General features: G+C 48.6%; 1 protein-coding gene across 1 annotated transcript in view; it reads right to left on the reverse strand.

Moving 5' to 3' along the window:
• The window catches only part of LOC135824597 (uncharacterized), a 130,956-nt gene that overhangs the window by 30,961 nt on the left and 83,858 nt on the right, over window positions 1–16,137 (reverse strand). Inside the window, exons 12-17 of the mRNA XM_065337331.1 lie at window positions 15,714–15,835; window positions 5,900–6,217; window positions 3,603–4,019; window positions 2,595–2,802; window positions 1,320–1,526; window positions 218–366 (exon numbers count right to left, since the gene is read on the reverse strand). Of these exons, the coding sequence (XP_065193403.1) occupies window positions 218–366; window positions 1,320–1,526; window positions 2,595–2,802; window positions 3,603–4,019; window positions 5,900–6,217; window positions 15,714–15,835 (1,421 nt within the window). The remainder of the gene's footprint in view (window positions 1–217; window positions 367–1,319; window positions 1,527–2,594; window positions 2,803–3,602; window positions 4,020–5,899; window positions 6,218–15,713; window positions 15,836–16,137) is intronic.

Below are 16,137 nucleotides of genomic sequence, written 5' to 3' on the forward strand. Positions count from 1 at the left end.
CCCCCCTCCCTCCCCACCCCCTTTCACCCCCCCCCCTCCCGTCCCCCTTGCACCTCCTCCCCACCCCTTGCACCCAAACACAGTCATCCTCCTGCACCCCCTCCCCACTCCCTTGCGCCCCTCCCCACTCCCTTGCGCCCCTCCCCACTCCCTTGCGCCCCCTCCCCACCCTTGCACCCCTCCCCACCCCCTGGCACCCAGACACCTTGTGCCTTACTGCAAACATGTCCGGTATTCCCATCCCGTCCGCCACAGCCAGGCCGTACACGTCAATAGTGATATCCTGCTCTCCGTTCAACAATATCGCCATACTAGCTGGGCTGCCTGTGGTGCTGTTGGACGTGAACTGCAGCCGAGTCATCAGATCTGTAGACACGCACGAAAAAGCAGACGGGCATTCACGCACGCACGCATGCACATACACAAACGCAGACACACACACACACACACACACACACATACCCACATACATGTACACACATGCACGCATGCACGCACACACACACACACACACACACATGCACATACATACAAGCATGCGCAAACAAGTACGCGCACACGCACATGAAAAGCGTAGTGCGAATGCAGTGTAAATGTAGGTCATACATCTCAGAGACCTTACCAGCAGTGACTAAAGTAATAAACTCTTCTTGTACCTCCAAGCTGGCGTCACGTCAGGTCTCCTCGAAATCTCCAAACCATAGTATCATAAAGCCATTTTAAAATTACCCCCCCCCCCCCACCCCCTACGCCTAACCCCCCCCACCCCCTAAAACACCCCCCCCCCACCCCCTACCCCCTAAAACACCCCCCCCCACCCCCTACCCCCTAAAACACCCCACCCCCTACCCCCTAACCCCCCCCACCCCCTACCCCCTAAAACACCCCCCCCCCTACCCCCTACCCTCTAAAACACCTACAAACAAGAAGCTCAGTTGTACATGTATGTCTTGCAGTGACGTCGGATATACTACAGTCACTGCGGTTTTGACCGTATCACTCTTTGTCCCACGTACCACGTACCATGTGAATCAAATAAGAAAACGATGCACCGAATTGGGCTCAAAATTTCGAAATTTTGCAGTGGAGCCAATGCAACTTCATATGCAAGTCAGTCATAAAACACCTTCCAACGCCCCTGTCTTCACTCCATGCAACTGCGCGCGTGGGTCATCCCAGGAGAGGAGAAAAAATTCAGAGGAGATCTCGAAAAGATGACTCAATAGGCCATCGAAAATCTAAACACCCCCCGCCCCGCACACACACTACACTTAACTAACGATGTTCTTTATGGTTAAAGCCAAGTGATATGAACTAACCTCCCGAATCACTAAACAAGCCGATAGCACCGGCAGTGACAACCGTGGCGTTTGGACCAGTTGTTAGCGGCGTGGTTCTGATCTGCGCCTCCACCTCCATTGAGCTCATGGAGTCGCGTGCGCGGATCAGTCGATATTCGCCGTACCCGTTGAACGTGAAGTTACGCCCATCCAGAGTCTGAAGATGAGGGTCGCCAAAGAACCACGCTATAGAAGAACAGCGAGAGAGAACAGAACAGAAAAGTATCCAATGAACGAGTTCAGGACAAGGCAATGCACCAGTAGATGTTTGTTTTTGTCCATATAATTAGTTATTTTACCGGTTGGATTTGAAAGAACTGAGATAGTGAGCCGAGGTTAGCGCTATCGAGCAGTGCTCAAGCTGACTTTCATGCCGTGGAATGTCTCAGTACTCCCTGTCAGTTTTGTGCTAGATTGTGCACATCTGACTGTTCAAAAGCTGGTTTAGTTGGTGGACTCGATCACAATTTCCCATGTTACAAGTTGGATTTGTGAATAATATAAAAAAAAGAACTAAAAACACTTGCACATGCTGTGAGGCTGCTCAATTTCTGTGACTGACAGAGAACAGTACGCAATAGCAGGCCCGCCAGAAGGGGTCAAGCTGGTTAGGTTACCAGTATTACTGGACAAACATTTTGACAATCTACACATGTTTCCTATTGTTGAGGCACCCGCCAACTCATACACAAAGTCTGAAAGGCCATGATACTAGCGATCCCGGACCAATCAAAAACTGTTTCCGGCAGGCCTGAATCGGCACACAGTGAGTGATTCATGAGAAAGGTGGCTGTGCGGATTCACACGGCTGCACTCGACGACCAGCACGTTTGTATTTTTGAATGGTTCACCCACCAGTTGCCATGGGTATTTCAAATTTTCAAAACATGCAGACAATAATTATCATGGTGAAAAGAGCCGCGTAAAACTCACGTCTTTCGCGCTTTTTGGTGTACATATACTCGTGCATGTCACGATTATCGTGAAAGTGGGTCAAAGTGGGCCAAAGTGGTCCCCCATCTCACTTTGCACTTTTCAGCCACTTGCAGCCACTTTTCTCGTTCACAGGTAAAATACCATAGCAACGGTCCGGTGCACGTGGATTTTCCTGCCGTGTGAACCGCCTTTAACTCCAAACTCCATAACGGTCTCTTTACTGCGATTCAAAATTAAAAATTGCACCAAAATTTCCAAAGTAAAGAGAGTTGGGAGTTAAAAAAGGGAAGTTCCCTAACTGGTTACCACTACACATACCGAAAAAGAATGGCGGGGTGATTCTCGGCCGGGTCCTCGGCCGAACAGCGAAGAAACGAGCGCAGTTCCCGGCCGCGCAGCATGCATCCCTGGCCGAACGCTCTTGCCGGGCAGCGCTCAAGGACGCGAAACGATTTGTTATCCAGCCGCCGCCAGCACCGCTTGCGATGTGTGGCCGGAAGACACCAGGAAATCGGTAGCAGCACACCTGCATATAAAACACACACATTAAATACACCATAATTATATTCAGTGGTTTAGAGAAAGAAGGAAGCGGGAAAAGGCTGAAGAAAAATTGACTGTCACCACCAGGACTTGAACCAAGAACTTTCGCTTGAGGCCAGCAATGCTGGAAACATCACTATTCCTTTACGTTTTGTGGAAATAGTGATGTCCTATGTCATAATTTACTATGGCCTTTCCCCATCAACATGTATGTGATTCGGTGTCAGGGGGATTTCGAGGTTACGGGGCTGTGCCCGGTCCCGGACCGCCCGGATAAACGAGGTATGAGTGTAATCAACATGTAACATACAGCATCCAGGCTGGGAGAGAAGAAGAAGCTAAGGAATGGGCCAGGGGCGTCGGAAGGTATTTTAGTGTGGTACGGTCAGCCATCTGAAGTACAATTCACTTGTGCGGGAGTGGTGGTTGATCCGAAATTTTTGGAAATTTAGATCCCAGATCAGTGTGTTTTATTGATTCAGGGGGCACCTGGGACAAAAGGTGGTACGGTCAATACCGTAGTGACCGTACCGTGTCCGACGCCCCTGTGGGCGTACTTAACATGTAAACAGTTTCCTCGGAGACAAGAATGCAATACCACTGAGAAGAGGGACACACGTACGCTCTTGAACAACATCTTGCAAGTTTCACTAGTATACTTCCAAGCCTTATGGTCCGGTGAAAGACAGGCAAAGTCAAATGAACAAATACAGTAGATTACGTACAGAAGAGCGGTGATAGAAACAGCGCAAGGCAGAAGAGTCAAAGCAACTTGTAACTTACTGCATTCGGGCTGCGAGGGGAGAAGGAGAACGCTCTCTGAATGAAGCATATGGACTGAAACGGCTCGCTGTTGATGAAGCCTCCAGCGTTCTGGAGTCCAAGGAAGAACCAGAACGAGATTGACGGACAGCGGCGGAAGGATGGGAGGAGGACGCTCTGCAACGGTGGCAGAGCGGCCAGCTCCAACGTGCACTGCAGATCCAGGAGCGGCTCTCCGGTACAGCCGTCCGTCAGTTCAAACACGTTGATCGAGCGATCGAATGGTCGGTCACCTGTGTAGGTGAGTGCATCTCCGTCCCAGATACGACTGAACGTTGGAGCGTTGAACTGGCCCACTGTCCAGGCAATGTTGTTGAACAGGAAGATGGTGAACGTCTGGCACTCGTCCCAGGCGACGATCAACTGGTAGTGGTTGAACTGTTCAAATGAACATACGCAAACATACACAAAAACATACCGTATTTTCCGGGGTATAAGCCGCACCGGGGTATAAGCCGCACCCCCCTTTTTGAGGCAAAATATTGACTAAAAGTTGGTATTCGGAGTATAAGCCGCACCCACAAACCAAGATTTTTCACACTCATTGACAAATGGCCTTTCTACAAATTTATGATGGTTATGGAGCTAAATACCATGTTAGATCAGATTATGAAGTGTTAGTGCACCACAGGTTGCTGCAGAGATGTTGGTGTATATAGTATTGCTGTGTTGACTACAGATCACTCCATGTCATCTGCACTATCTTCAGTCTCGCTGCCACTGATGCACTAAAACTAGTAAAAGAAGTGCCGGGATAGCAACACAGGCGCGAAGCTGAGTCGAATGACATGTCACATGACGTCAGCATGCATACTGATGTATGCTAAGCATTCATTCGCGCAAGCATATTCGGTGTATAAGCCGCAGGGGCGATTTTGGTCCGATTTTTAGCGAAAAAAGTGCGGCTTATACCCCGGAAAATACGGTACATGATTGTATGCTCACACAGATGAAAATACATGCACGCACGCACGCACGCACGCACACACACACACACACACACCATTGGACCATTGGACGCCCATCGCCGGAGGCGATGATAGCGATGCTACAGCAGAAGCCATAGCAACTTGTGCTGGGATTGCACCATTCAACAGCTTGCAAGGCTGAAGAATTGGCCGCCACTATTCAGCCTGGTCTACACCACACAGCTATGAAGTGGCTTTTTCTGGCCAGTGAATCCCTACTTTTTGGTCTTTTTGATATTTTTTTCCCACACACACACACATCACACCACATACTCCGGCATGCACTGGCTGTTGGTAACCACCCAGGAGAATGAAAGAAAAGTCAGGAAGAGTCTGAGAAAGAGAAAAAAGACGTGTGTGACCATAATCGTCGGGAATCGAACCCGCAACCTATCGATTGGAAATCGCTACACATACCACTGCACCATATGGCACACCCACCCACCCACCCACCCACCCACCCACCCACCCACCCACCCACCCACGCACTCACGCACGCACACACTTTTCTACAAATAATCCTAGCCCATCAAGATGTTCCACTGTCCAAAGAGCACTCAATGCTCGTATCGGGCGGAGCCTTCGACACAGGAAAGAGAGAGAGAGATAGAGAGAGAGAGAGAGAAACAGAGAGGGAAAGAGAAACAGACAGAGAGAGAGAGAGAGAGAGAGAGAGAGAGAAACAGAGAGAGAAACAGAAACAGACAGACAGACAGAGAGAGAGAGAGAGAGCGAGAGAGAGCGAGAGCGAGAGAGAGAGCGAGAGAGAGAGAGAGAGAGAGAGAGAGAGAGAGAGAGAGAGAGGGAGGGAGGGAGGGAGAGAGAGAGAGAGACAGAGAGAGAGAGAGAGAGGGAGAGAGACAGAGAGAGACAGAGAGGGAGAGAGAGAGAGATAGATAGATAGATAGATAGGTAGAGAGAGTGAGAGAGAGAGAAAGAGAGAGAAATGTGCTGCGATTTCGAATTTCTCGCTAAGTTGTCTCATCGGGCAAATGCTAATCTGATTGTACACAAACAGTCCTGTATGTTCTACATGTGAAAATGAGATGATCTGAGGACACTACATTTGCTGGACACTGAGGACACTACATTTGCTTGCATGTCAGCAACGAAAGCTCTGAAACTTCATAATCCAGAACTTGAAAACCCGGAGCAGGAGCGATGCAAAAATATATTTTTGTTGTAGGCTGCTCACGGCGAGACTAGAGTTGGAATTTCATTGAATGAACCATGATTTCCTCTCAGAGGGTATCTGAATGTGTACTGGATGTTTCTCGTATGTGTGCTTACCCCAAGGTCCGGCAGCATGGAATTGCGGCCGGCTTGTCCTCCAGGGCTGGCCTGCATGAAGGTCCACGTGACGACCAGCACTTCACGCGGGCGGAAATCACTGGCGGCACCTCCAACTGCTCCAGCTTGTAACAGTGCCACGGTGGCATTGATTGTTGCGCTGTCCGTGCGTACGCCGTAGAGCACCTCACCGACACTGATATCGTTATTTGCCCACAGCGGTGCAATGACCGGGTTGTTCGTCTGGCTCGTCAGGCCGGCGAGAAAGATCGAGATTGGCAGGTTGTTGACGAAGGACACGTACCCGTCACCACCGACCTGTGTGTGGTTTGCACACAAACACATAAACACACCAGCAAAGCAGTGAAACGTCTAGTTGCATTACGTACGCAGTGCACCCACAACAACAACACATACACAACATACACAACATACCCGTCGCCACTGACCTGTGTGGCTTGCACATGAACAGACCAGCAAAGCAGTGGAACGTCTACTTGCATAATTTATCAAGTGCAATCACAACAATTCATGCCATCCTCCACATTCCACAGCTTCATTTAGGAGACCGAATGGGATGACAAAACCGTCAACGTATACATGATGCGTGCCCCTTGGATTATTAAAATCCATATCCAAGCCGGACAATTGCTGCTTGATGTGAACGATCAAAATCTCTAAATATGTGAATGTTTTAACAATGAACAAAATGGCGGAGCATGAGTAGGGAAACTCCCCTGATATGTATCCATTTACATTTGGAGAATCATTAGAAAGTCATTTTGGAGACAAGCAACCTAATATGGAAAGAAATAATTATAGTAAGCGCACTCATACCAAGGTCACCAATTGTGCGCAACTTTGAACTGTTGAGTGGGAGAGCTTGTATAGCCACGCACAAATACGTCTTGGTAACTCAAATATGGAGTGGTTCCGGTTCACGGAACGACATTGCACTTGTTACTTGAAAGGATTAGGTGACTTGAAAAAGAGTGTCACCAGAAAACCTTATTTGAGACAAGGTCTAGTTAGTTGAGACAAGTAGAGACAAGTGAAGCATGCAAAAAGGGAAAAGGCAGCAAAAAAGGAGCCACAGGCTTGCTGCGCATGCTCCAGGCTGAGAGCTGCAAAACGGTGCACGCGATGCGTGCAGCAAGACATCAGCATGACGTCAACATGATGTAACACATAAACAAATAAAGACATAATGAGCGTAACGCGGATTCGTGATGCATATTCACGACACTCCCCGGGCATTGGCCGGAGAACAGAATTAACCATAATTAATAACAAGGAGAAATTTCACACAAAACATGTGGAAAGATATTACTGAAGAGCATAAAGAATGCGAGAGCAATGAGAGTGAGCGAGCGAGAGAGAGAGAGAGAGAGAGAGAGAGAGAGAGAGAGAGAGAGAGAGAGAGAGAGAGAGAGAGAGAGTTAAACACGGCCGTCGGCGATCAAATCCTGCAAGTTGGACTGAAACTTGCTGGCGGCGGCTCGTGTCGGTCTTCGTACGACTGCAACGGGAGTGCTAGTCTTCTGAGCTGGGGTAGCTTCGTGGACTTGAGCCAATGGAGTACAGTCGTTGAGTCGGTGTACAGATGAGTGGCTTGGAACTGGATGTCCAGTTGCTTGCGTAGATACACGATAAGGCGAGATCCTAGGCTTGCCGCCATCAACTCTAACCGTGGGATCGTTTGACCCTTGACGGGAGACACCTTCGTCTTGCTGAAGATGATGTGCCGCTGACTCTTATCACCGACAGTGCTTTCCAAGTACGCAACGGCAGCATAGGCGATCGCTGACGCATCGCAGAAGATGTGCAACTGATACGACAGACTCTTACATGTGGGTACGCCGACGTAGCGTGAGATCGGATAGCTGCTAGACTCGTCAAGGTCGGCGGCTATTGGGTGCCAGCGACTGAGGACGTCGGAGGGCAGTGGGTCATCCCAGGACACAGCAAGCTTCCAGATATCTTGCATAAGAACCTTCGCTCTGATGGACACGGGGGCGAACAAGCCAAGCGGGTCGAAGAAGCGAGACAGTGCCTGTAGAACCTGGCGTTTCGTAGTGACAACAAGGTTAGCTGCATTAGGCGACTGTACGGACAAGACATCCTCTCTGGGGTCCCAATGGAGACCAAGGCATTTCTCGCGAGTGCTTCTTGAGCGATCGTGTTCTGGGATCTTGTCCAAAACTTCGGAAGAGTTCGATGCCCACTCTCTAAGGTTCATGCTGATTGCGGAGAACGTCGCCTTTGCTGATTGATAGTGAGCGACAGCATCGTTGATGGTGTCCTTGCCCAGGATGATGTTGTCTACGTACGTGTTTCGGAGAATGTCGTCTGTCTCCGGTGAACAGGTCTGCGTGAGGTGGTACTTGATCGTTGCAGACAGCAAGAAAGGGCTGGAAACAACACCGAAAGGGACTCTACAGAAACGCAGAGTTTGGAGATTGCTGTAGTTGACTGGTTGGTTGGGGTCATCCAACCACAAGAAACGAGTGACATCACGATCGGCTACGTTCAAATTCATCTGTAAGAACGCTTTCTCGATGTCACTACAGACGGCAATAGGGTGCATGCGGAAACGCAGGAGAATGCCGCAGAGATCAGGGATCATGCACGGCCCAGGGTACAGACAATCATTGAGACTGGGCGAAGTCTTCGATACACGAGCGGATGCGTCGTACACGACACGGATCTTAGTGGTGCTGCTGGACAGCTTGAGCACACAGTGATGTGGCAAGTAGTGTATTGGATGCGAGTTGTCTCTCTGGCTGGGACAAGCAACCCGTTCGATGATACCAAGTGACAGTTGCTCTTCAAGTACCTTGCTGTACTTGACGAAGGTATCAGGCTCGTGACGGAGACGTTTAATGAGTGACTTCAAACGTCCGAAAGCAAGTGGAAAGTTGTTTTCCAAAGGCGGATGTTGTTGTCGCCAAGGCCACCCGACGGTGTACCGTCCGTCCTCAAACACAACTGATTGGAGAAAGTCGTCATACGCATGATCGTTGCTGGGGCGTGTCGCACTGAGAGAGTCGAAATCTTCAACAGCCCAGAAGCGCTCAAGGTCAAACGAGGGATCTTCACGTCGATGACTTGCTACGGCTAAAGTGGTGTTGCTCTCGATTACCGAACAGGCGTGCTCAGTTGCTACTGTGCCGGCGCAAACAAAACCAAGTGACGAGTCCAAAAGCTGCAGGCCATCGGGAAAGGAGATGCGGTCAGTGCCCAGGATCTTGTAGTAGTGATCAAGACCAATGAGGATGTCGATACACAGGCGATCGTTGGATGACGTGAGCGGCTCCGCAAGAGGAAGGGTGTTGAGGCTCGGGTGTCTGTTGGTGTCCAAGGGGACGCGCCATATCGGTGAAGTGATTTGGGGAATCACATTGGCGGACAATGGAAGGATAGAGTCATTCTTCAGTTTGAGATTGACCTCAACGCGTGGGTACTGAGACGTGTTCCTCGATGCACTACCGAAAGTAGAGAGGGCAATGTGATCTTGACCTAGAACACTGAGGTTGGCTTTCGCCTGGAGCGCCTGCGTGACGTACGACCGGCAAGAGCCACTATCGAACAGTATACGTGCAGACAGGAGGGTCGGGGTACCGGAAGAGTTGGACACTACATCTGCAACTGCGGTTTGCATGATGACGGACTGGTTGTCGCCTGCGACTGTGCTAATGGCAGGATGTGGCTGGAAAGGTGCCGCGTTGGCACACATTGCGGAGCTTGGTTGTGCACCGAATTTCACGGGACACAAACTGGAGTGATGGTCAGGCTTACGACAATAGAAGCAAGGCTTCTGCAGACTACACGAAGAAACACTGTGGCCTGGCCGTAGGCACCGTTGACACTTGTCGCCGAGGCGTGGTTTCCTTGTTTCAAGTGTGCTATACTTGGAACACATGTCAGAGTAGTGGCTTTCCCTGCAGAAAGCGCAGACTTTCTTTCTTGGCTGTGACTGGCGACTCGACTCGCCAACAAGAAGTACGGACGACTTATGTACGGAAGACGGCTGTTCATGTTTGCTACTGGCGGCATGACTGGACTGGCGCTCGGCTGTCTCCTGCGCTACTATATACGCACACAACTTGACTCTCAACTCGGCGACAGACCACGGATCGATGCCTTTCTGCAACTCAAGTTGCGCAAGCACGTGACGCGGAAGCTTGCTGGTCATCAGTGAAATGAAGATTGGTTGGTCAGTGTCTTCTTCAAGAGCGTTGAGACTGCGTAGATGTAGTTCTACCGTATCGTACAGCTTACGGAGCGAGGACGGCTTGTTGGTTGCCGGTGGAGTTTCCATCAGGGCGACATGGTGAGCATTAACCTGCACCTGCGTGTTGCCATAACGCTCGTCGAGCAGGCCAAGAGCAACAGCATAATTAGCATCTGACAGAGACAAACCAGAAATGGTGTCGAGTGCATTGTGTGTCACATGCTCCTTTAGGTAGGAAAGCTTCTGTACATCGCTTAATCCAGTGTGTTTGTGTACGGATGCCATGAACATGTCGTGGAAAGACTTCCATTGCAGGATGTCGCCATTGAATTTAGGTAAACCTAACTTTGGTAAATTGACAGTGGACTTGTGAGATGCTTGAGTGGTGAGTGATTCACTATGCTGTTGTAGCAGAGTTTGAGTTTGTTCCTGTGTTTGACGATGAATGGTGAGTAACTCTTTCATCTGGCTTTGCATTAGCTTGACAACTGAGTCGTCGTCCGATTTGTTAGTACTCGACTCTGGAGAGGTCTGACAATCTGCTGTTGATTTCAGTTGAGAAATTCGGAATTTGAGCTTTTTGATCACGCTCATAGCTTCAAACTGGAAGTCCAGATTATCGTCTGCTTCCTGTTTACAAGCAGCTTCGTCAGAGCTCTCCAGGGCGGAGGAATCAACACAATTTGACAAAAGCTCACAGACCTCATCAAATGCTACGACATCGGACTCTAAAGATGCACATGTTTCACTTAGCTTTTCTGCTGTTGCAGATGAGGGAGCTCCAGACAATAATGCATTGCCGTCATCGAGGCATTGCTGGATGCTCTTCCGCAGCCGAAGTATCTTGCCGCGATACCGCTTAGTTGATGCCGGATTAGGAGCATCGGCACTCGAAGCCTTTTTTGGTGGCATTCCCGGGTTTCGGCACCAAGTTTGTGCGCAACTTTGAACTGTTGAGTGGGAGAGCTTGTATAGCCACGCACAAATACGTCTTGGTAACTCAAATATGGAGTGGTTCCGGTTCACGGAACGACATTGCACTTGTTACTTGAAAGGATTAGGTGACTTGAAAAAGAGTGTCACCAGAAAACCTTATTTGAGACAAGGTCTAGTTAGTTGAGACAAGTAGAGACAAGTGAAGCATGCAAAAAGGGAAAAGGCAGCAAAAAAGGAGCCACAGGCTTGCTGCGCATGCTCCAGGCTGAGAGCTGCAAAACGGTGCACGCGATGCGTGCAGCAAGACATCAGCATGACGTCAACATGATGTAACACATAAACAAATAAAGACATAATGAGCGTAACGCGGATTCGTGATGCATATTCACGACACCAATGGAACAATATTGAAGGTAATCAGTAGGGGTGAAACGAGTATCTATTTGGACCAACCGATCACTCGTTCATAATATTCGATCGAGTATCCGATTATTTTGAGTATTTTATCAAAATTCAAAAGCGATAGATTTGCAAGTTCTCGACCAATTCGGAAGAAATTATCTGTGAACATAGAACAAAAGTCGCCAACGTCTTGTACAGAGTGTAAAGTAACGATTTTCATCAGTACTTTCATATGAGCCCCGGCCAGCGAAAACCAGCACTTGTGTACTTGATATCAATCATCAAAATGTGACGTCAAAGTTTGGGACGCGCAGTGAGCTTGCTTTTGAAGATTCTTTTTCGATCGAGTGGGTGTCTTCGTTGTCAAAGGAGTTTCAAGTTTCTTCAAATGAGTTTGGTCAATTGATTTTAGCGCTAGGTGAGAGCTCGTCAAACGGAGATTTAGTTTAGACACAGCGATGGCGACAGGTGTCGCGACAAGGACTTAGGTCCAGAGTTGTCAGCGTGAGACTCCCTGTACGAAGCGGCGCTGAAAGTTAGTTCGCGATCGGAATTATTTCTTTGGTGGCGATCTCGCTGAGTTTGTCCAGCAGTGGCGAGTCTCATATTCATAGCAACGAAGAGCCCTCATAAAATCGACACTGGATACTGGTGGCGACGATAGTCAGTGCTGGAGTAATAGCGACTGCGAGGAGAAGCTGAATGTCGACCCGCTGAGCGATCCGTATTTCTACATCGACAACAATGATGTTGCAGACACTGATGGAGGGCTTCTCACGGCGCAAAACAGAGCGTAGTATTATTAGTACTCTACCTTGCCAGACGATGCCAAGCTGGCTGCTGCCTGTGCTGAGAAAGGGGATTCCTAAAAAGTCAAACCGGCTGAACGCTTTGGGGCAACATCTTCACGTGCTACAAAACGCGAGTATTCGCTCATATCATCGAAATACAATTATGCTGAAATCATGGTCTGAGTGAAAGTGTGCAAGGGAGTGGATGTCATTGGTATTGGTCAGTACATCTATCAGTATGGCAAGCTTTGGGACAATGCTCAAACTGCCAGCACAGAGGTCCCTGAACACAATTTGGAAGGCCAGCCACCAATTATCGTTTTGCACTCTGGTGTTGTAAAGAAGGTAGTGGTGTATACGGAATATCGTCACACTTCTGAACTACTCATGCCTGCAGCACCAAGAGGGCAAGCCTGACTTGCATTCTATTTACTTACATGTACTTGTTCCACATCACAATCAGAAACTGTAGGATCAACTTGCATGGAGTCACTGGGCATGGATGCTGCGCCAACTGTACCGAATCTTGACCTGTGTGACTTCAAACTCTATTTTCCATGCTTTTGTTGTCCCTGCCCTTTTGGCACGTGTGTGCCCCTTTTGGCACGTGCAGGTTGCGCATGCATGCATGCTTATCGTGCGCATCCTGGTTGTTTTTGGGTGCCTTCTTCCTGAGACTCTCCTTGGAACAACAATGATAATCTGTCCTCTGAGTGTGGCGTACACGTGATGTATAATTAAGAGAGTAATCGGAAGGGCTATCGTGCGAGGGATTAAAACCCCCCGACGACAATTGGCGCCCAGCTAGTGGCATCGTTCCCCACGACCCTGAGATCGTTTTCGTTTTCGCCGTGGCTTCAAATCTTGCCTTCTCCACGCGTCCTCGCCATGGCTCCGCTTTGCTCCATCTTCTCAACCCTGTCCTCGGAGCTCCTACTCAGGTGAGCCTGCTTTGTCTGCCCTGCGTAATGTTTTGTACCTTGTACGTAGTTCTCCTGGTACTAGTCTTCGATTTGGGATTTTCAAATAATTGTTTCGCTTCGTGGCATTGAAGTCCCGGGTTGTTCTCTTGTGTACGAGTAGGTCTACCTCGTTCGAGCCTCGCTCTTGTTAGTACATGATTGTGGCCCACGTTGTGTGTGCGGTGTTTTGAACCAGTGTACATTGTCGCCCTCCGGCCTCTGGCTGTTCGAGTGGTCGTGTGCACTGTGTTTCACACCTTCTGACTTGAAACTGTTTGTTGTCCGTGCTGTCGTGCATGCTCATCGTGTTGCTTGGTACGTCATCATGGTAGTCAGCATGGGTAGCTTTGCTCGTGTTTGCTTACTCGCCCTGTGTTGTGCACTGGTGCACGTCGTTTCGGTGTCGTCGGACTGCTCCGATCCTGTGTCGTCCGATTTGTTTCAGTTTGGTAGATGTCCCCATCGATTTACTCGATGTGGTGGCACTCCGTCGTTTCCAGTTTCAAGTACAAGTGCTTTCTTTTTCGTTTTACTAGTAATCATGTTTTGTGTCGAGCGTTTTAGTGCTCCGCCTGGTTGTCCCGCTCATGTGGAATGGCTGACGCCCAGTGGTGTAACATGCTTCTGAGATTCTCGTTGACGGTCCGGGTGGCAATATTTCTGTGAGTGTGTTGTTTGGTATTTGTGTTTTGGCACGTGGGTCTCTTCATTTCACCTAGGGGGGCGTCCGATCATGGTGAGCCACGGTCTGCCTGGTGGGCTGGTGGGATCCAGCGCTTATTTGTATCGGTTCGCCTTGCGGGTGTTCGGTTTCCGTGTTTTGCTGGCTGGCCTTTGTGCGTCCCAGTAGGGTTCAGGACGGTGTTTTTTTTTGTGTTTCGTGAGCGGTTGTGTTTCACGCGTGATATTCAGGTTCAATCCCTGTGGGTTTTTTCAGGTTAGAGACCTGTGGTTTTTTTCAGGTTAGAGGCCTGTGGTTATTCAGGGTAGCGCCCTGTGGTTTTTCTATGTTAATTTTTGTTTGCGTATTGGTGACCGATTTGTTTGTGTGCTATCTGGTGTCCTCATGGATAGACTGCCCCTGTATCCGTAGGCGTGTTCAACGTTGCTGTTCTGCCATTCCTTCTTGTGGTTTTTCTTGTCTGAATTTTGGCTCCTAGTATTGCTGAGATGTTTGCGTCAGTCCTTGTTTCTTTCTTTCTGTGTGTGTATCTGTGAGTTTTCGTAGCCCCATCGGCTGCGTGATGGTTTTCCGGACAACTCCTGGGCTGTCAGATGACTGGTCACCCGGTTCAGCTGCCGCGGTCTTCGCCGTACCGTCGGTTTGCCTTGGCTTCGCACCAGGGCGAGGTGGTTGTTTTCCGGTGGCCCACGCCTGAAAGATGGCGGTTCCCTCTATGGGTGGGCCCAGTCTGTTTTCTTTCCACCCCTTTGCTTTGGCTTTTCCCCCGTTGTCCGGAGTTACTAATGTATCCTACTGTTTTGGCCCTGCGTATCTGCATGTGTATGTTGTTCAAATTTGATTTCCTTTTCTCCTGTCTGTCTTCTCGTTTTGTTTTCTTTTTCTCCCATCCTCAGGAGAGGATGCATTTTTTTCATGTGGAAGTATGTTGTCCCTGCCCTTTTGGCACGTGTGTGCCCCTTTTGGCACGTGCAGGTTGCGCATGCGTGCATGCTTATCGTGCGCATCCTGGTTGTTTTTGGGTGCCTTCTTCCTGAGACTCTCCTTGGAACAACAATGATAATCTGTCCTCTGAGTGTGGCGTACACGTGATGTATAATTAAGAGAGTAATCGGAAGGGCTATCGTGCGAGGGAATAAAACCCCCCGACGACACTTCCGCTTATCAGATTGTCACCAAACTTGATAACTTGAATGATTAATAGTGTAGAATCAATTTCGAGCGAAAAAATAATTTTTGAAAAAATTACACATGTTCAAGTTTCTGCTGGCTGGGGCTCATATCTCAGAACGTTACTTGCCGTGGTGATCGCATTGTCCAAGTCTTAAAATACTGACTCAAAGCCATGCATACTGCATGCATACCAGTGGACCAGCGGTACAACAAAAGTTTAAAAAAATGCAATGCCAATCCTAAAAAAATCGATCGAGTGCAAAATTTCGAATACTCGCTCGTTTGAAATTTTCGAACGAATACTCGAATATTCGAACTAATTGTTTCACCCCTAGTAATCAGGTCTTCAATAGTGCTAGCTTTAGAATATTATTTTTTCTTGTATTAGTTTTAGATCTAATAATGTTCACTTTATGGTATCATACATATCTTTCCTTTGTTGTCCAACTCTCAGTGTCATGATGATTTCTGATAATTATCACATGAACACGACGTCCAAATCCTAAAATATTGTTCCATTGTTCTCGTGGTATGAGTGCACTCACTACATTTTTTTTCCGATTTTGGAGAATCCATCAAATAAAGTCTGAATGAATGAATGACTGAATGAATGAGTGAAAAGGTGCCAGCTTACAATTGCAGATAGGAATGATCTTTGACCAAAGACCAGGGGAACACCAAACTGAACTCTTGCTGTTGCCGACTGCAGCTGTGTATCACCAGCCGCGCCGCCAAACGGTAAGAAATTTGTAGCTTCTACGAACAAGGAGCAGACAATATATCACCGTATTGGCCATAGTACACATGGTGCATGAAAAGAGGTAATCCAAGTGATGCAAGAGGTCATCAATCCATCATAGCAGACAAGATGTCACCCAGTCTTGGTCTATGTATACTGCATTCCATGCTTTCCGTAACAAACGTTGCATTCCCTAAGGAATTTGTTGACCTCGCCCAATTGCATCATAGAAGAAATGGGGAGGTTTGTCAACTGGCGATCGCTCTATTCAGTTGCTATTCCCCCTGCGCTATTTCTTGAAAATTGGCGTTATTGGTAT

The sequence above is a fragment of the Sycon ciliatum genome, chromosome 9 (assembly GCF_964019385.1).
Source record: "Sycon ciliatum chromosome 9, ocSycCili1.1, whole genome shotgun sequence".
NCBI classification, from domain to species: domain Eukaryota; kingdom Metazoa; phylum Porifera; class Calcarea; order Leucosolenida; family Sycettidae; genus Sycon; species Sycon ciliatum.